Genomic DNA, 21,143 nt, shown 5'->3' on the forward strand with positions numbered 1-21,143 from the left:
TTACCTTAATTTCCCTAATGGACGCCTCGGTGTCCATGGAGATGGAGGTATCTCCACTTCCTCTCCGGGAGGAAGTCCCGCCCAGAGAAGCCAGCGTGGCAGCAGACAAGCTGGGCATGTTACGGGACCCCTGGAATGGGTAAAGAACAGATATCATTTGGTAAAACTAAAATTACCAACAAGCCGAACGTTTCGGAACCTCTTCTTTCATGTTCCATTTTAGCTCCCACAGATGATCACTTCTGGTGTGTAAGTATGCGGGTGAGCTATGCGCAAGTGTAGGTAACAGTGTAGAGGCGGGTGAGCTATGTGCACCTGTAGACAATAGTGTAGTGGCTACAGGAAGCTGCCAGGTGTCCTTTCTGACACTCTCCACTGAATTCCATCGCGATGAGGGCTCTCCCCGAGCCTGAAACTCACCATTTTGTCTAGACTAGATGGCCAGCTACAATGCTGGGATTATAGGTACATGTGAACGCACCCAGCTTTTTACATGTGTGCTGAGGACTTGAACTCAGGTCCCCAAGGCAGGCACTCTTACCCTCTGAGCTATCTCCCTGGCCTGAGCGCACCTTTTCTGTAACTCAGCTTCTATATTGGACAATCTCCCATGGGCTTCTGGCCAGTGTTAAAAGGGCTCATTCAGAGATGTTTCACGGCTGATTTGGGTTTGTCTAGTTGGCAGTGAGCTAGCTCTTCACTGTCCCTCAGATTTCAACACTCACGCTGGATTCCTTCGGAGATATGACATCATGTGTGGTCACCTTAGCAGTCTCGGTCACTGAGGTCAGTCTCACCCAGGACCCTCTAGGTTAATCACTGGCCTGTGACAGAGGTTTGCAGAAAGCCCTTACCTTCTCAGTGAAGTCTTTGTCTGGTCGTTCTTCTACCTGTGGAGGAAGGTGACAACTGTCAAATAGTTCAAAGCACTGACTTGATCATATAAATCCTGCAGTATGACAAAGCCAGGCGGTGGTGGTGCACACCTTTAATCCCAGCACTTGAGAAGCAGAGGCAGGCGGATCTCTGTGAGTTTGAGGCCAGCCTGCAGGACAGCTAGGGCTGTCACACGGAGAAACCCTATCTCGAAAAACCAAAAGAAAAAAAACCCAACAAAACATTATCTCATGCTGTAATTTAAAAAATAAAAACAAACAAATAACCCTAAGACTTTGGCTTTCTGCATCTATCCTTCCTGTGTGGAAGCCTCTCTGAGACTCTTCCTTTCCTCAGATAGAAGCCGCCGTGGGATGCAGGGTGGCCTCCATGGCTGGAAGCAGATGTGCACTGGTGCTGAGCCCCCAGGGAGACACCTGGGGTAGAAGGGTGTGCTTGGGTACCGAGGCTGAAGCTGACCTAAGGACTGTTCCTCCAGCCCTGGGAAGTCACGTGGGTTCAGCGCTGGGCCTCAGCCACCATGCTTCCCTCCCCAGTCCCAAGTCCTGCTTCCCACAGCTCAGAAGTTCTTAACTTTGACCCCAAGAGCATTTGCCAAACATGTCAGTGGCAAATACACAGAGTCACAGATCTGAGTGGCACAGGACACTGTGGACACCTGTGCAGGTTTATGGTGGATGGTCCTGAAGCCACCACCATGCTCTGAGGTCACAGCTCACAGACATGAGTAGCAAGAGAAAGCGGTCACTAGGCACAAGACACCCAATGCCCAGCTCTCTTCTGTGTGTGTCCCAGTCTAGCCAGTACATGGAAAGGACTCAGCGGTCCTGCTGGACAGACCCTGTGGACCCACTCACTGCCAGTCATGGCTGACGTATAGAATAAGCACCAGATGCTGTATATTTTCATATGTGTGATCCACACTGGCTTGACTGTCCACTGTCCACAGTGGGCTGCTGAGGCAGGCCCCGGCTGAGACAGTTTTATCTCCCTGTCTACAGAGTTGGAAGCCCCCCCCCCCTCCGTTTTCCTTGGGTGTGTATGTAAGTATGTTCATGAGCACGTGTGTGCATGCGAAGGCCAGACTCTGACATACAGTGCCTTCTTCAGCTCTCCACCTTATTGTTTGCCTTATTGTTTGAGACAGGGTCTCTCACTGAACCTGAGACTTGCTGACTCAGTGGCCGGCCAGCAAGCCTAGGGCTCCTCCTGGGTTCACCTCCCCAGCCCTGGAATAACAGGTGTGGACTGCTATGCTCAGCTTTTGACATGGGTGTTAGCTATCAGAAAACTCCCGTCATCATGACAAGCCCTTTACTGACTGAGCCACTGCCTCAGCCACTCTCCTTTCGTTCTAAATTTTGAGGATGATTTTAACAGAAAATGAAGTTCATGCTACTTGGGAATAAAAGTATTTCTGAAATACCAAAAATTTTGGGTAGCTAAGGAGACGTAAGGTAGCTGGCACCCACTCTCCTGGGACATCAGTTTATTAACTCCTTTAGGCCCAAAGCCTCATTCTTTAGATAAGTTGGTCTGTAGATAAATACTAATGAACACAAAGTAGGCTATATAGGTCCAGCTCTGCAGTGCTGGGGATGGAACCAATGCCTGGTGCGTGACCACCAAGCCCAACCCTGGCCCCAAAAGTCCAGATGAGCAGACTCAGGCTGACACCTAGAAGGTTGTTGGCTTTTCGCTCCTGGGGTAAATATGTTTTCTCTAGTTCATCGGCAATGCATATTGTATAGGAAAGCTGAAGCTCAGATAGCGAGATAGTTGCAAAGATCTACATCCGCAAACGGAGGGGCTTTCACTACCAACTGGAACATACACTGCTTTTATAATTCACAAAACATCGAAGAGGAAAGAAAAAAAATCCAAACCATAGCTTGGTCAGGTGCGGTAGGAAATACCTTTAATTCTACCCTGCGCCCCCCCCCCCCCCACTCACATGGGAGGGAGAGGCAGGTGGATTTCTCTGAGTTTGAAGCCAGCCTGGTATATGTGGTTAGTTCCAGTCCATCTTGAGTTACATGGCCTCAAAAAAATCCACATAGTATGCTTTTCCATAGTTAAAAAAAAATCCTCTTCTCTAAAATATATAATGAATGCAGACTATGAAAAATCGGGGAAGGAGCTAAGTGGAGACCATTCAGAGAAAAACTGAAAACTGTCTTTCAATATCGATACATGGGACGTACCTTTCAGCATGGTATTTTGTTTTCCATTCCATTTTGTTTTCAAATTGACAAGGTGCATCTATCTATTCTCCAGCCTTTTTGAAACAGGTACTGCTGGGGCCCCATGAGATGTGACAAGGGCTGCTATTCCTACTGGCTCCAGTAGATGGCAGCATGGACAGTCTGTCTCCAGTCAAGCCCGAAAGAAGTAGACGGTTGGACCCTCTTCACAAAGGGACAGAGAAGTAAACCAGATGGCATCCTTCACTCTGATAGAGAGTGTGCCACCGTATCCTCTGCAAACAACACAGTGCACACCCATGGCTGCTGCATGACCTGCCGTGAGGGCTGCCATGGAGATAAGGCCGCCAAAGGCGGTGGAAAGAGCCGGCGCATGGGACAAGCCACCAGACCTTCCCTGCTTAGAAGGGCCAACAGTACCAGGAATCCTGTGACGTAGTGAGTATTTTTAACCTCCATTCCCTGTACTCAATATTTCAGATTAAAGTCGCACTAGCACGATTCTAAATGATGCATGCGAGCCTTTTATAGTTACCACTGACTGTATTCAAAGACTACTTCCAAAATCTACGTGTGGTGGCACATGCCTGTAATTCTAGTGCTTGAGAGGTCGAGGCAGGAGGATTACCATGCTGGGCTACAGAGTCTCAATTGTCTCAATTTTCTTTCTTTAATTTTTTTTTCCTCCTGAAAAAAAGTCCCTTCTAAGAAACTTTGGTGGAAGCACAGATAGTGGCATCTTCTCCCTCCCTTCCGAAAGCAAATCCTTTAGAAGGAAGCTAAATGTGTGCCCCGTCCACACCACCTCAGCAGGCTTCTTATAAAGATCACGTGATGAGGTTTGAAACACTCATTTGCATGTCGCTGTCTGCTGGCCTATTCGAAGATGAAGAACCCAAGCAAGAACTGGCCCAAGAGAGAACCTCATGGCCCCAACTCCGGAGACACAGGACTGCATCAGACACTGGAAGACAAACAGGGTCCCCGAGGCAGTGTCATTGCAACAACCCTTGCAAAACAAGTGACACAGGAAACACCACTCAGGGAACACCCATTTTAAGAGCTGCTTCCCTTCCGAGGTCAGTGGCAGTGGGGCTCGCCATCAGTGTGGGAATGTTGAGTTTTATTACTTATTTAGGGTGTGTGTGTATGTCATGACATATGTGGAGATGTCAGAGGACACTTGTGGGACTCAGTTCTCTCCTCCTTTCTCTTTCTTTTTCCTTCCTTCCTTCCTTCCTTTCTTTTTCTTTTCTTTCTTTCTTTTTTTTTTTTTTTTTGAGTTAGGTTTTCTCTGTGTAACAGCTCTGACTGCCCTGGAACTTGCTTTATCGACCAGTCTTTGAACTCACAGAGTACATGGTATCCTGCCTCTGCCTCCCTAGTGCTAGGATTAAAAGTGTGTACCACCACCACCGGGTTCCCCTAATTTTATTTTTAAGATAGAGTTTATGTAGCCTGGGATCCAATATGTAGCCCAAGATAGCCTAAACATCACGATGTGCCTTTCTCAGCCTCTCGTAGTGGGATTACAGTCACACACCACCACACTTGGCGAATCGCTGGTTTTAAATCTACCACTGTACCTACAGAGGCAGGCTTGCTCTCCACAGATCCTGCCTTGCCTCTGTATGTGACAGGAGCCACAAGGGTCTTTGCTTTCAAATTCAAATGGGCAAACAGCTGGGCTCAGCATTTTTCTATGAATGTACAAGACTACATGTGTCCTGGCTCCCTCGAGACATTCCTGAAGATGTTTCAGGGTGGCGGAAGCTCTCCTGGATTGCAGTGGGCCGTGAGACTTAGACAGGAAGGTGCCGTAGGTGTCACCTGGCTCTGCTTGAGTGCGGTTCGAGCCTAGATCTCCAACCCCAGATCCCACCTCTTTCTTAACACCTGTCCTCACAGCTCCTATGATTGATGTTTATGTTATTTATTTGATGAGCATCTTCTCGCCCACTCTGTACAGCCCATGAAGGGCAAGGGCAGGTCTACATTGCCTAACACTGTAGGCTTATGACTAGAATATTCGAGGTGCTAAATTAACACCGATTGGGTGAACTACAACCTCTTCAAGGAGAAGATTCTGGACATAAAGGATAGAACGAAAACATGGTTCATCATGTGTGTGTCTGTGTATAGATGTGTGTCTCTGCCCTACTTTTCCTTCTGTGGCTTTTCAACCAAAAGAAACTTGGGAGGAGAAACATTTTATTTGATTTGTACTCTCTAAGACAGTCTACCATTGAGGGAAATCAGGGCAGGAAACTGGAAGGAGGAACCATGGCTAGTTTTCTTATAAACCTCAGGACTGTCTAGAAATGGTAACTGCCCACAGTGGGCTGGGTCCTCCTATAGCAATTAAGAGAATTCCTTAAAGGCATGTCCAGGGATTAATATTACTCAGTTAAGATTCCCCTTTTGGGGAGATTCTAGGCTGTGTTGACAGTTAACACTAATTAGGACTGACAAGTAGAATGACTGTAGGAGTTGGGGGCTGGGGGAGTGAAGGGGGGTGGGGAGTAGCAATAGAATGAGCTGGAACACGGTCATCTGCCACCTGCATTGCAGCTGATGCCTCTTGGCTTTCTCAAGAATTGTATCACTGGGAGTCCCAGGCTTTTAGTCTATGGATGTGGGAACACATTAGTGGGAGAATGGATGACCACTTCCTTCAGTCTGGTGACTTTTGCTCCTCAGCGGCCCCACCCTTCCTCCTACCTGTAGTCCTGCCTCACTTCCCGTCTGACAGAAGTGAGATGCAGAGCCTTGAGGGTGGCAGCTGGCTTTTGTATGTTCTTCTCGCCCCTGGGGAAGTAATAGGTCAGAGGTATTTTCCAAGAAAATATACGGACACCAACAACTGTCTCATATTGTGGCTGAGGCAGCTCAAGCAGAAACAAATTATTTTTTTCAGGGGCAGTTCCTGATCCAGTTTCTGCTCCAGGCGTTTATATGTTTGCCTACATGTACCAAGCCAGGAGGGGGAGCTGTGGCATGTGAATCCCATCTTATAACTCCTGCCTTATTGCACATCCTGCTTGGTTCCCACAGAGGCCAGATGGGAGGGTCACTGTGGTCCTTCTATCCCATGGGCAAAGGTTGAAAATCCTGGTACCCAAAGAGGTATAAAAAATGGAGCTAGCACTCCCTCCTGCTGTTTTCAAGATTCAGTGTTAACACCTTGCTTTTCTGTGTCCTGGGGCTATTACTCCACTGGGGGTGGGGTGGCGGTGCGATTTGGGTTGGTTGGCAACAGAAAGTGTCTGTGAGCCTGTACAGCCTTGCTGGTGGAAAGAAGCCCAGAAGCTCATGTTTGGACTTGTAGGTGTTCCTGCCTGAGATAAAGGAGGAGGTCAGGGCAAGGACCCTGGGAGAGGGACCTGGCAAAGTCAGTGACCATCCCACTGACGGAACAATCTCCTGGGACTGCCCTGCACTTACAGAGGTGCCAGTCACACACAGGAGGTTCCTTGGTCAGCATAGTGTACCGGGGAGACGTGAGGTGGCAGGAGAGAGTTGGGAGGCCAGTCTGCCTTCCACACATCTATGCCCTGACCTTTGCTCACTAAATGAGACAACAGAAACAATGATCTCTGGACTTTAGGGACAACAAACAGGTGAGGAGAGGAGAAAAAAAATAACTGCTGATTATCTGCAATGGACTTAGCAGGGGTAAGGGGTGTGACCACACCCCCAAGTGCCCGACACCCCAAAGAGATCAATTCCCTTGCCTTACAGGCTGCACAGATGTACAGTGCACCTCTGTGCAAAAACAACAACCAAACTTGTTTCATGTGTGTAAATTTTCCAAAACACACACAGAGGGATCCGTCTTCCCAGTCACAGTAACCGCAAATGTTGTCATATCATGACTTCATCGTAATACTTAAATAAATCCATATGACAACAAAGAATTCTGCTTTGCCACCCCGGGCAGAAGGTGCTCAGGCTGCAGGGGTGGGGTGGGATGGGGGGGGGTTGTGGGGAATCTTTGAGAGTCAAGCAACAACCTTCTCTTGGTTACAAACCCTCCACTTGTTCCTCAAGCACACACTCGATTATTATGCACAAAGAAGAGGCGTCTACACTAAGCTGCCACAGGAAAACGTTATTCCTAGTGACTTGAAGGCTCCTCATGGATTAGTGTGCATAGGTTATACTACCACAAAGCCTGAAGCGCTCGAGACAGCCACTCTATTTTAGAGGAAAGACACATAACGGAGTAGAGAGGGGCACTAGGCCATTGAACTGACTCAATGGGGAAGCTCGTAGCTGCAAGGGATCCCACTGGCTCTCTGGGGGAAGCCGCTTCTGGTAGGAAGCCCCACAATGAACTCATCTGTGTAAGTAGTGCCTTGGCTCCCCTGCATTCTGTGGGGTAGGGACCAATCCCAGGCAATGCAGTGCTGGAGAACTGAGTCCCAGACTATGTGTACTTAGGACTGGGAGTATTAATGAGAGCTGATGAAGAGACTGACCTGGACTGCCTGCACTTTCCACCCACGGCTTTCCAAGCGTAGGCCTCCACCCACAGCTCTGGCTTCCGCCTGCACGTGTCTCCCCACCCCAGCCAAAGCTGCCCAGCCAGGTGTGACACTACACACCTGGAACCCTGGCACTTGGGAGGTGGTGATAACACAGCGAGTTCAAGGCCATCTGGGGCAGTGAGACCCAAACAAAGGGACTGGGTAGGCGGCTCAGTTGGTAAAGTACTTGCTCTGCAGGCTTGATGAGGGCCTGAGTTTGATCCTTAGCAACCACTTTTTTTTTCGTTTGTTTTTTAAGCCAGTTTGGTGGTGTGTACCAGTAATCCAGCACTGAGGCATGAGGATGCTAGGTGCTTACTAGCCTGCTCAGTCAAATCAACAAGTACCAGTCTCAGTGAGAGACTCTATCTTATGATATTTAGGCACACAGCAACAGAGGAAGACAGCAGAATACGGCCCACAAAATCAAAACAAAACATTTCCTTGTTTAGATAATGATAAAGCAGCCTCAAAGAAAGCCACCAACCAATCAGGTGAAACTGTCAAACTGTGTAGGATTGGATCTTGGGGCCTTGGCTTCTCTGCCGCATCTGGCACATGGTGAGCCAAAAACTGGAGAGCAGGGCCTTGGTGACACCGTCTATGCAGTTTTTGAGAAAATGTGACAACAGGTGACCTCAGCAGCACCGAGAGTGGCAAGGCATTTACAGCCCTACACTTTATTTGAAAACTTGCCAGCTCTGATAACCCCAAATACTGCAAAGCCAATGTTAAAAGTCAAGCCCTTGAAATTTTAAATTGTAAAATACAGCACATCCGCACACGAGACTCCTGTTTACATTCCCAGAATGGATTTTTCCCTCTCAAGCCTCGTTTCTAAGCATCACTAATGACGTCTGTTCCGTGATGGCCCTTGAGAAGCTGAGCAGCGCAGCCCTGACACCACCCAATAGTCTTCTAAACTCAAAACCATTTCCCAATCCCATTTTTCACTAAGACCCGAAATAAAATGAGAGGCTTCTACTTTACGCTGCACTGTTTCAAAAATGGGGGTCATTTCTAAGGGACGGAGAGGTGAAGGATAGCGGGTGGGAGGCAAGGGGAAAAGGATAGGGAGGCAGAGGGGAAGGACGAAGGAAGGAAGCTGAAGGGCAGCAGGGTCAGGAAGCAGACTTACCACAGGGCTGGCCCGCGCCGAGCTGGCCCTAGAAGAGGCCCGGGAGCTGGAGTTGAGGTGGCCGCTGTACTCTGAGGGCTACCACAGGATGCAGAGATAGAAACAAAGGAACAGGGTCAGCAAAGAGGTAAGGAAAGCAAAGGATGGAGCTTCAGTTAGTGTGTAGGTTAGCCACACACATACACGGCAGGGAGGAAAGACAGGTTAGGGTTAGGGAGCGAAAGGGCTCGAAAAGGGAGTTTGCACCTGCCACAAGATCAGGTGAACATCTATCAAGAATAAAATACAACAGCATTATCCACGGGATGCAGCTTCCAGCAAACACCGAGCATTGTTCAGTGCGGGTGCGCATCCCATCTCCCGTGTTCGCCTCCTGGGTACGCGACGGCACTTCGCGAGAGCCCAAGCTGCCTTCGGCTGCATCCCAGCTCAGAAACTAGCTAAGAAGAGGGCTGGCATTTCTGAAGGGGAGGTTTTGCCTTTCTGCCACCTTTCCAGGTGGAAACTGGAGAATCTTGTCTTCTGGGTGCCCCTGTCTACCTGTCCATTTAGGCTTCCTAACTCTTGATGAAGGATGATGACGGCCACCGGGCTGTAGCCTCTAAGCTTTAGTCTGTATTCAGCCACCTGCCCTGGGACAAAAGCCAGACTGACCTGTGGGCTGCGAGGCCTTGCAAGTAGCACCTTCACTCTGAACTGTAGGGACTCTGGATCTTTGGGGGTGTTTGTGATGCCATCTTAAGGACCAGCCCCCGTGAGCAGAGCACACATCTACTCAGTTTCTGGTGACTCTCCAGTGAGCAGATAAGGCCTGGCACACTTGCTGAATGCAGGAACAAATGACCCCATCTCTTCGCTAGTAATGGTCGGAGAGTCTACACCTCACGTTACCAGCCCAAGGCTCCCGGGTCAGAACACTTCTGAGAGCAGCTGGCCTGACTTGACCTTCCTGAAAACCAGCAGCTACATCATGTCCCCAGGCCTCATGTGCCATCATGTCCAGAAGTCACTGAGGGTTATACAAAAGCACTGGGTGTTTTAAAGGGCTGTGGCCAGCATGGTCAGGGCTGCAGAGGCATCCCGACTACATCTCTTCACTGGATAACGACATGTTTGCACTCAAGTGTGGCGCGTACAGAGATATAAGGACCATGCCATGTTGTTTCCTTTCTACTTAAGGACCCTTAGTCCGTTCTCTGACCAGCTGGACTGACTTGACCTTTTGGAAGAGAAGCATTCATGTCGTCAGGCCTCAGGTATCACCTATGTGGAGGAGTCAAGTGGCCAATGGGCAGCTAATGTAAGTCAGAAAGCTCTGAGTTTGAATCACACCTCCATCTCATTGGTCATGCGAAGGTTGTTAAACAGGAGTTAGGACAGGCCCGCATAGACATGCCCACCACAAAGAAGAGAATGTCTGTAGGGTCCGTCTCTGCTCTCACTTCCTGCGAGACAGCCTGCTCAGATGGGTGGAAACTCCTCCCAGGGTGTCAAGATTGGGTTACCACACACAAGCACTAGCTGTCTCAGGGTCAGGAGGGGACAGAGCAAGTCCTGCAAAGTGAGACCAGCACCATCACAGCAACCCCTGGGTCTGTCCAAACCCCTTTCTCCTTTTCTCAGGTTCAGAAATTCATTACCCATTATGTTACTTAGGAGCTACAGGTACCGAAGCGGATGAAACCCAACTAAGGCGATTCTCTGACCTCGGTATAAACTGATGCACAAGGACACGAAATTAACAAGCAAAGATTTCCTGATTCCATCATCCCTGACCTTTATCACAAAGGAAAACACAGTGAGCGTTTCCTCCTGTGACATCAGTCACCATCCAGCAAACACCCGTGGGTCATGCAGCACACAGTGAGGCATGATGGGAAACATGAAAAGTGCCTTACAGCCCGAGAGCCACAGGCGCTTCCCCTTCGAGCCCCATAGAGGCTGCTCTCATCCATCACGGACGCCTGCGACAAGAACAGACTGTCAGGGCAGGAAACACACTCCTTTTTACAGGACCACAGAGAAAACGCTGAAAAGGAAGGTTAGCAAGAGTGATGTGTGCCAGGGAGATGGTCCGGAAAACTCCATGCAGGCTCTGTATTACCCTCTTCAGATCTTCAGAGAGCCACAGAGAACAAAAAGGTGTAGGAATCAGAAGGCAGACATTGAGTGGCTGCAAGTCGGCATGCAATTTCCCGAGAGTGTTGGAAACTGTTATTCTGAAAAACATTCCCCATGAGAATCGCCAATCAAGATTAAAAATTGGCAAGCAACCCAAACGTCCCGAAGATTGTCAAAGCAAACTCACATGCCGTGTCAACACAACTATTCTTGCGTTAAGTGGCTTTGGAATAAAACATTACGGCAATTATCGTTTCGATGTTGGATATTTTATATCTCTTCAGAAGTTGCTACACAGAAAACAGTACTTGATTACCTTGAACATTGCATGCAGTTAATCAAAGAGAAAGAGGTTTACAAGATCTCAGGCAGTGATGTCAACCCTGTCCCATTTAAAGACACCTGAGTTTTCCTTATTCCTCTTCAGGAAATCCTGGCTAGCTTAGCCATGTACACATACCTAACCCCTAAGTGTGCAAGGTGGTGGAAAGTCCCAGTTATTAATACAATAACTTTGAAAACCTAGTTTTCTGCAGAATGTAAGAACCTACATTTAAAACTGGAAACTTCCCAAATTATATAGACATATGGAAATTTCCAAAGTACTATGGCAACGTGGATTAGAGTCTATTACGGCTGTCACCACATTCAGGAGCCATCTGTCTTTCTGCCAATAGGTAAATGTTGTCATTGTTTCCTTCCTAACAACCTTAACAAGTCTTCCAAGAGACGGAACAGGGTGACGGCTGTTGTTGGCAGGGGAAAGAAAGCCCATATCTGACTAAAGGGGACCAAGAAAGACCACAAAAGGGCGGGTAAGCTATGAGTAAGTGCTGCTTCCCCAGCAGGGCAGGAAACAGGGCTCAGGGCGGGAGAGCATGTGCAACAGGCAGAGGGGAGCATGCAGGGCAGGGGTGGGGAGCACACGCACCCAGTAACTCCCAGCAGGCCGGGCAGCACGGCACAGAAAGGAAGGCTGCAGGCGGAAAGCGAATGGCAGGCTTTAGACCTTGGGAAAACAGCAACAGACAGCAACATGAAGGCTGCCATGACATGCAGTCAGGGTCTGGCAACTAAGTAACTATCCTACAATGTTTGGAAGGACAAGCCAGAGTTAAGGTATTGGGTTTTCAAGGGACTGGATATATGGAAATCCAACATTTACAGGAAAGAAAAATGATACAGTTTCCAACTAGAAAACCACAGACTTTCCCAGCATCTCTGGGATGGGGCTATTGTTTTTCAAGTTTCTGTTCAGATGGTGCTGGAAAAAGACTCAAAGCAAAGCCCACAGATGGACATAGTCACCAGGCCAGGTTCAAGGCCATCCAGGTACCTGATAGCTCAACCCCATATCTAGGATTGAGCATTCCTGGGTTCAACCAATCAAGGATCAAAAATATCCGAAAACAATAGAACAAAACAAACCAATGTGCACTGAGGCATGGACAGAATCTACCCGCATCATTCTCTGAACACAGCGTACCAACTATTCTACAACATTTACATATCAGGCATCATGAGTAAGCTAGAGCTGATTTAAAATTCACAGGCAGATGTGCTGGTGTTATGCAAATGCCACATCACTTTATCTGAGGGGCCTGAGTACCTTTGGATTATGATATCAAGGGGGACTTTGAACCATGCCCTCAGGTGCAGAAAACTACAGAGAGAACGTGTCAGGAAGAGTATGATTGTTTCCATCAGGGTCACCACGGCAGTCAAGAAACAAGGGGAGGGCTGGAGAGATGGCTCAGTGGTTAAGAGCACTGGCTGCTCTTCTGGAGGTCCTGAGTTCAATTCCCAGCAACCACATGGTGGTTCACAAACATCTGTAATGAGATCTGGCGCCCTCCTCTGGCATGTAGGCATACATGGAGACAGAGTGTTGTATACATAATAAATAAATCTTAAAAAAAAAAAAAGACACAAGGGGAGTGTAAGGCTGTTGCTGGCTGCTCAGGGCTGGAACTTCCAAAAGCAAAAGGGGATGCACGCCTGGAATACAGAGTAGCACAGAGCTCTGAGGGTTCATGCTGAGATATAGAAGCAGCTTTCTGGGGTACAGGACCCAGGTACAGAGCTGAGCCAGGACTTAGTACAGACCCGCAGCATAGGGTACAGGAAAGATGCAGGGCCAAGCAACAGATCTTCCAGCAGCTGAGTCTGCCTGTGAAGGAGGCAGCCAACCTCCAAAAGAGCACGCGCATTGGGATTTATAACACGGTGCCCTTGGGCTGCAAAATAGCTCACAGGCCCAGAGCAACAAAGGCCCATTTTGGCTGGATTTGAACCTTGGCCTTGTGAAAATGGGAAAGGGGCAGAGAGTCAAAGAAATGCTCGGCCCTGTCCACTTCTCCAAGATGCAGGAGGCAATGTGCACAGAGACCTTGTAGGTTGCTTCCTGGACACGTTTACAAAAGAAAAATATTATTTTTAAAGAGCAATTTGGAATCCCAAATAGGGGAACAATTGCTGGAAATGGAGAAACCCAAGAGACCAGTTTTCTGAACTTGAAGGTTTTGTTTTGTTTTGAGTATATATTTCACACACCCCTTCATTCCCTAAGGTCTGATTTTCCATATTAGGTCCTAAATGACATTTTTAGGAGATCGAGGAAAGTCTCTGCAAGCTTGCTAAGCCATTCCAAACAGCCTGAGCCCGAGCCCGTTGACTGCACACTGAAGAGGTTGAAATGCCCTCTAAGCGTGCCAGTCCCAAAGTGCTTTGCAGAGGAAAGAGTGAGGGAACAGACCCGGGTTCCATTCTGGGCAGACAGGGGCTTGGAAGCAAGGCCACTACTGGGAAGGCCGAGGTCGGAGCAAAAGAATCCCTGCAATGAAAGAAAACAGTCAAGTCGGGTGAGGTGCGTGGGGAGGTGTGAAATCACTCCATCTCACGGGAGGGTTAGGCCTGGACACACAGAAAACTGTCTTCGGCACAACCACAACTTGCTGGGCAGGAGGGAAAGAGAGTTAGGGGAACAAGAGTCCATTAACTGACAGAACCAGAATGACTCCACTAGACTGTTAGGACTTTAAGTCAGTGCGCATGTGCAACATACACAGACACACACACACACACACACACACTCACTCACTCACACGGGAGCATTGATTTTAATCAATAACAAGATCTGGTGGTTTTAGTTTTCATAATCTGAGTTCTGACTTTTAAAATTGGTGGGTAAAGTCCTAATCAGAAATGTATAGGGACCTCAGCTTTCTGCCTTAGGTAATAGTTCAGCGGGGTTGGTTTCCAGTCTCACCCGTTTGGTGGACATTACATAAGAATGAATTAGGCAGGCACACTGGCAGGTTAAGTGTCAAGATCCTGAGATCCAGTCTGGAGAAATGTGTTTTACGTCTGAAGGGGCCAACTCTAATTCTGACCTTTAACTCTCAGGGTATAGATTCTTTTTGCTAAATTAGTTGGGTTGGACATGGGCTCTGTTTCACTTGGGTAAATCCTTTAATTCTTTAGGGACTTTGTTTCCTCTTTATTTTTTTTTTAATTTAAAAAAGATCGACTTATTTTACTTTATGTTTGAGTGTTCTGTGTGAATACATGAGAGTTCACTGTGTGTGCCTGGCGCATTTGGAGGCCAGAAGAGGATGCTAAATTTATGAAACAGCAATTACAGATGGTTATGAACTGCCAGGTAGCCCCTGGGAACCGAACCCAGGTCCTCAGCAAGAACAGCAGTGCTCCTAACCACTGAGCCATCTCTCCAGATCCTTCTCTTTGTTCTTTAAGGTTTACATCCATTCTGATGACAGTGCTGGGGAAATCGGTCACACTTCCTCTCATTTATTGTGATGCTGGGACCCAGAAGTAATGGCCTGAATTCTGGGAATAACTCAGGAGTGCCCATCCCGTGGCTTATGTGGGCCTATGTCCACTTACCTAAGCTGGTTCCCTAGTTCGGTGAGTGGATGGGCCTTAACTAGAACATACCGGCCCCAATCGGTAAGATTCTTTAATAACTAGAAATCACCTGTCCAGGTCAATGCAGGTAGCTAGACTAGAATGGATTTTCATGCCGGGGCCACAGTACCCCTGACAAAGTGCCACAGAGTGCCTAGAGAGGATCATTGTTTTCAGAGAGGAGGTGAGAAGGTCCAGGCTCTTCATTTCCCCCCTTTGGATTGGTTCTAACCAGAAAACAAAATACACAAGCATGCCATTGGCTCACTCATGGTAGTGGGCTGAATGTGACAACTTATGCTCAACACAGGACAGTGGTAAGTCGGAATGACGTAGCATGTGTTAATTTCTCTCAGAATCCAGTAGAACAGCCATTCCAAGAGGGGGAGGGGGGACCCCACACACAAGGGTGCATGCTACAAAACCTGCAGTTTCTGTAGAGAGGATGTGAAAGATTTAAATGGGAACCAACCAACTTCTCCTCCCTGGAGGACGACAAAGCGGAGACTCTGCCATCGCCGCCGCCACTGTAGCTGGAATTCTGAGTACCAAAAAGGGAGCATTTGTGAGCGGTGAGTGCTTCCTTACCCTGCCCATTCCCACGGCAAGCACAGGCACCCCAGTGTGAGGACCCAGGAACCCTGGTTCACCTGAAGGATTTGCAGCATAAATTCTTAGCAAGTGAGCCCAGATGTCTGAGCTGTGAGGCGGAGCTCTGTCTCCACAAAGCTGAGTGCTCCATTATCGCTAGCCAGTTCTCGTGCCAAACCACCAAGACCTGGTAAACCTAACTCTCCTCTTTGCCTATCTCCTTAGGTAGTTAACAGCCTTGCTATTGCAAAAAAATAAACTTCAGCCTTTCTTCTGCTTAGTCCAGCACCTAGATGCAGAGAGGCAGGGGGAGGCCGAGAACCAGCTCCCACATCTGCCGTGGAGGCAGCTGGCGTTGTGTATGCTCTGTAGAACATGTGGGGGAGGCGACACTGCACAGGAGACAGGAGACTTGGTAATCAAGCAGGGAGGAGGCAGACATTCCCAAGCTTGTATCAGGCAGGTGTCTGGTTCTTTTGCATCTGGAAAGCTCCTCTCTCTGTCTACTCTTTCCTCCAGAGTCCCCCACAGGTTCAGAGCTTCTTCAGTGAAACTAGATGAAGGTTATTTTGTTCTTGGGTCATGTGATTCTCTCTAGCTACTTGTTAGACCAATTTTATGCCCAGTTTCACTCCGTGAGCCGTTTTGTAATCAGGCGTTAGCTTTTGACTTGCAGAGGCATTGCCTAAACCTTGACTACATCATAAAGCACACCTGTACTGGATGTATGTATGACACACAGATGTCACCCCGAGCCACGGATGTGTAGAGAGGAGTGTTACCATTGGAAGGAAGCTCGACCTAAGAACTGCCAAATAACCTCAGTTATGGCAAAACACCATGAGGGAAAGCCACGACCGGCCAATATTGGGAAACACTGCAGCTCTTATCGCTTATGCTGACAGCCATTTCTGCAGGCTTGCTGAGCACAGTCGGCCACACCACTGAAGGACATGCACAGGCAGCGACTGCAGGTTTGTGTCCCTGCAGGGCCCAGCTGCCTTAAGGACTCAGCAGGTGTCAGTGTGAATGGTGACAGAAGCCTTTAACTAGGAGTGCTCTGAAGTCTGGAACTAGAAAAGGTTTAGGGGGTCATAGAAAAAGCACAGGTAATTAATTCTAAGCAGGTCTGAGAAGGCTGAAGCAACCTGTTCTACCAGTTTGGAAAAGCTGAAACTGTTAGCTCTGTGTGTGTGTGTGTGTGTGTGTGTGTGTGTGTGTGAGAGAGAGAGAGAGAGAGAGAAAGAGAAAGAGAGAGAGAGAGAGAGATCTAAAGAGCCTAGAATTGGAATTGAATTGACTAAATGCTATCTTAATATAATTAAAATAGATTAAATTTTATACAAGAAACATTATCAGAAGGGGAAAATGACATTAAAAACAGGAAGGTACTAGGTCATTTAACTCAGATTAATCTGTTTGGATCTTGTGGCTTAATTAAAATGTGTCCAATTTAACCTTCTGAAATGTCCAACGGCTACACCCTTGACAGAGTCCAGGCCTCTCTCGAGCTCTGGCCCTCTCTCTGTCTCTTTTTGCACTGCTCCGGCTTGTTCGTCACTCGAATGCTTGCCTCCCACCCTTAACCGTGAGCACCTAAGACGTCAGAATTCTATGTAGGCTCTCACATGGGCATTTTTAAGACAAACATCAAAACATAAACATTAAAGCTTGAAATATGGAAAACTGAAAATGGGGGGCTTCCATCCACGTGAGAGTCGATTCACCAAAAGACATGCGTATGAAAGCAACAGATAGTAGCAAGCTAATTCTCTTTCCTGGGTCTTTTTAGGAACGCTTATCAGCTTTTACCCCGCGTAACATCTAGAATGCAAACCATACTAGGAATGCTAGAAGGCTAACATTCTGAGAATGTTAGAATGTGCTACAGGCATGGGGGAGGGGGAGCCAGGGTAACACAAAAAGAGCAAAGGAACTAAATTTAGCAATACATTTTAGACAGGCTGAAGCAGCATCCCTGAGAGCACGTGCCATGCACGGTTGCTGTACTAACCCTGCCAGATCTTCTACTTAGGGACTGGGATCCGCAATAGTCTCCATCATAACCGTTAGTCTGTTTCAACAGAGAGAGAAGAGGTCACATCAGCATAAGGAACAGCACAGGTACAAACCAGAGAGCAATAGTTACCCATGAGAACACTGAGCCTCTCTGCAGAGGGAATGAAGGGAACGGATGGGGCAGGCCAGGGAAGCACAAAGCCTGGCCACCCCCAAACTCCCAGCATGCCTCTCACTCCACTGTGACTCAGACAAAGTCCGGCAAACGTGGCACCAGTGACATTCCCTCCTGTGAGTGAGGCTCATGGCCTGACGTAGTTGCTTTTCTGGACAATTTTCTTACGCGTGTGTGTGCTCATGTATGCTTTTGTGTGTGTGTGTGTGTGTGTGTACAAGCGTGTGCATACATGCATGTGTTTGTTTATGTGTGTGTAAGTAATCTTATGTCCAGTCTTAGGAAACTCTAGATTTCAAGAAGGCTGAACACCAGACTAGAGGGCAGGAATCTGCCCAAGTCAGGTAGGTCAGTTAGATTCCAGGTAAGGACGGGAAAATACAGCCCTAATGAAACCATGTCCCTAAGATTCAGAATAGTGTCCATGTGACCTGTAACTAAAGGCAGAAGTCTCCTGAGAAAGGACTAGTAAACTCCGGGAGTCACTTTTCGGTCACCTACTCTTCCTCTTTTGTGTTTCTAGGTGAGGTGGGAAGGTGAACTTAAATGATGCTATCATTTGTCCTCTAGGAAGAAACCAAACCAGATAATCTAAAGGCTGGACATACCTGGTCTGCCTGGCTCCCCCCCCCCCCCCAGGCAAGGGCTATCTAACACGCTCTGCTGCATCTACAGGGAACGGTCTATTTTACTATATAAAGGAATGATGTATGAGGTGAAAACCATCAGAGACCAAAGCAGCTTCAAAGATGGGAAAAGGAACAGTGGCCTCACATCTGGTAAAGATGGACAGGGGTTTATCTGTCTTACGCCTCAGAGGCTCAAGTGGCGAATGTAAAGTCTGCCCTGGGCCCTTGGGGAAGTTATTCAATCCACCCACACTTTCATAGCCGTGACAATCTGCACAAGAACAAATAAATTACAGGGCCATGATGAGGGGGACATGAGTGCCTGTGGGTCTCCTGGACGCCCACATTAGCCTCTGGAGGCACCTGATGGTCACACCAGAAGGTAAGGAGGGCTTGGCCCTGGCAGATTCTCACTCCAGGAAAGCAGGGGTGTGGTGTGCTTAGCCTGTACTAGATAGTCATGGCACCAGCCTTTCTGATGGACAGTACTTCTTGTCTGTTTCTCTGTGTAAGTCATAGGCACATTCAGAGGTCATTGAAATGGGAAACAAAACAAGAAAGGTTAGTTAAAACTTGTGAATGACACACTTGATGCATTCAAATTAATTTTTAAAAGAAAAGACAAAGGCGGGATGGTGGTGGTGCTTGCCTTTAATCCCAGCACCTGGATAACAGAGGCAGGAGGATCTCTGTGAGTTCGAGGTCAGCCTGGTCTACAGAGAAAGTTTGCAAGTTCCAGGATAGCCGGGCAGACACAAAAAGAAACCATGTCTTCAAAAGAAAAAAGAAAAAGAAAACACTCTAAATGAAATCCAAAAATGCCCCTGGACACGGCTAAAATTCACACACAGCCCATGGACCAGGCCTTGAAACCGACTCTGAGTTTAAAATACAAAGGATGATATCTAGAAACAAGTCTAAATGCATTTGATTCCTTAAGGGTGTGAGGAGCTGCTAGTTTCACAGTGAGCTGTGGCCATGCTCCGTGGCTAGGGGACAGGCGCTGCCGGGGCACATCCCGAATCTTAGGCCTCGTCCTGGGCTTCCTCCTAGCTGGCTTGCCTCACCAGGCGAGGGCTGTTACAGTGGTACACTCTGGAAGACGGGGTAAGAGCTCTGTGGGATGCCTGGGGGATCACACACGCTCAGCAGACACGTGGCACAATTTATTAATGATCGGTATTAAACATAAATGTAAATTTTCCAAATAATTTTGAGATGGAGAATACATGAAGCCCAGGGGCTCTGAGATTTTTTTTTTTTAAATCACACCTGCGAAGTCCCAGAGAAGAGGTTATAGGTTTGCAAAACTCACTGCAGAATTCTTTTACTGTACACATTTCCAAGGGACGGAAGGCATTAGGGCTCTTAGATAAAAGGCTCGTTTCAAAGACTTTATTTTTGTTGCTGAACTGGAGTCTTTCTCAAAGGTTATTTCCACAGCCAAAGAGCCAGCTTTTTATATTATTATTATTATTATTATAGAGACAGGGCTTCTCAAGCCTGTCCTGGAACTCACTTTGCTGCCCTGACTGGCCTTGAATTAACAGAGATCCGCCTGTCTCGGCCTCTTCCATTGCTGGGATTAAAGGTGTGCACCACCACCGCCTGGCTGCCACCAGCTAGTACTCTTAATTTGAATGGTTATGGGTTAGGAAAGACTGGGGTCTATTAAGCAAAATGATTTCTTCACACTTAGTCTTTTAAAAGGACACAGAGAGGCCCTGGGAATTCTCGGTCTGATGGGTTCATTGAGGAACCCATAGTGGGTGGCCAACAACCGACACTCAGCACCCACTAGTGAGCGGGGCCCAGGTACTGCAATCTATGCTTTAGGGTCCCATCCACAGGCCAGGAGGCAGGGGGAGGGTGATGGCCTCATAGTGTCCTGGGTGAAGACTGGCAGTTGGACTTTGGAAAAGCACCCAGCAAGTTAGTAGAAACAGCACGGCTATCATCTGTCACTGCACACAGTTAGAGTCACACAGCAAAATTATCTGACCACCTCACCCAGGCGTAAGGACTCCCATACTCCGGCTCAGGCTGGGCCTGTTGGCATAAGGGTGGAAGAGGAAAACAGAAACGGGAGTGCCAGAGCTAAGACAGAGCTAAGCAATCGTAGAGGCAAAACCAGGCAACCTTTAAAATCTTAGCAGAAACACATTTCCCATGACTTCGAATGTCTTACTTAAAAGAAAACACATACATCAGAACGATAGCCATCGTAAAATCTAAGAACACTAAATTGCTTCTATGCAACAGTTGCTTAGTTCATGAAAAACAAAGCCAATTTGCATCACACTTTCTTCTTGACATAGATATCATCTAATTAAATTAGGGCAAGGTCTAGAGATGTACCGTCGCCAGGTTTTAAATAAAGATAATTAAAACCTTATGATAACGCCCAATCTTGGTTTCCTCAAGGGGACCATGTTTGCTGATTCCAGGATGGTAACTACCCCTCCTGGCCTTTAGGGCTTATTTATCATCCTTGTCATCTCAATAGAGAAGGCATGTCCGGGGAGTCAAGAAAGAAACCATCTTAGGAATTTGCACAGTAAAGGCTTTATATTATTAATATATTAAGCGGCATAATCTGGCCTCCGTGGACACAGAGTGAGACGTGATTACACTAGGCAGGGTCGACAGATGCCCTGAGGTTCTCAGCTGTTTCAACCAGCAGGGGACAGAGTTTTGGGCATCTGGCAGGTGTGAAAGTCTCTGGGGGAATCAGGAGTGGCATTGTCACCGTGACCTCAAGTGGGTCCCTAAATGTTCTGGGCTTGTTCCACACCAACAAGAATAGCAGGTTAGACTCTTATTTCCAGGGCCCCAGCTCTCAGATCTGGATTTCCTTTTTTAGTCTAGTTCTTTGAATCCCCCGAACCCCCCCAAAAACAAACAAAGTAATTT

At 47.7% G+C, this 21,143-nt stretch overlaps 1 protein-coding gene across 28 annotated transcripts in view; it reads right to left on the bottom strand.

Moving 5' to 3' along the window:
* Lrrfip1 (LRR binding FLII interacting protein 1) overlaps positions 1–21,143 on the bottom strand; it is a 133,369-nt gene that overhangs the window by 28,708 nt on the left and 83,518 nt on the right. For 9 of the 28 annotated variants that reach the window (XM_041649479.1, XM_041649481.1, XM_041649477.1 and 6 more), the window contains exons 3-4: positions 855–890; positions 5–130 (exon numbers count right to left, since the gene is read on the bottom strand). In XM_041649479.1, the coding sequence (XP_041505413.1) occupies positions 5–130; positions 855–890 (162 nt within the window). Of the gene's footprint in view, positions 1–4; positions 131–854; positions 891–8,768; positions 8,847–10,666; positions 10,733–11,820; positions 11,866–13,644; positions 13,723–15,288; positions 15,358–17,421; positions 17,482–20,240; positions 20,280–21,143 lie in introns of all 28 variants that reach the window. The other 19 variants (XM_041649476.1, XM_041649474.1, XM_041649471.1 and 16 more) reach the window with 10 other exon arrangements.

Source organism: Microtus oregoni, unplaced genomic scaffold (assembly GCF_018167655.1).
Source record: "Microtus oregoni isolate MIOR12 unplaced genomic scaffold, Mior012 000004F_ref0000308, whole genome shotgun sequence".
Classification (NCBI taxonomy): Eukaryota; Metazoa; Chordata; class Mammalia; order Rodentia; family Cricetidae; genus Microtus; species Microtus oregoni.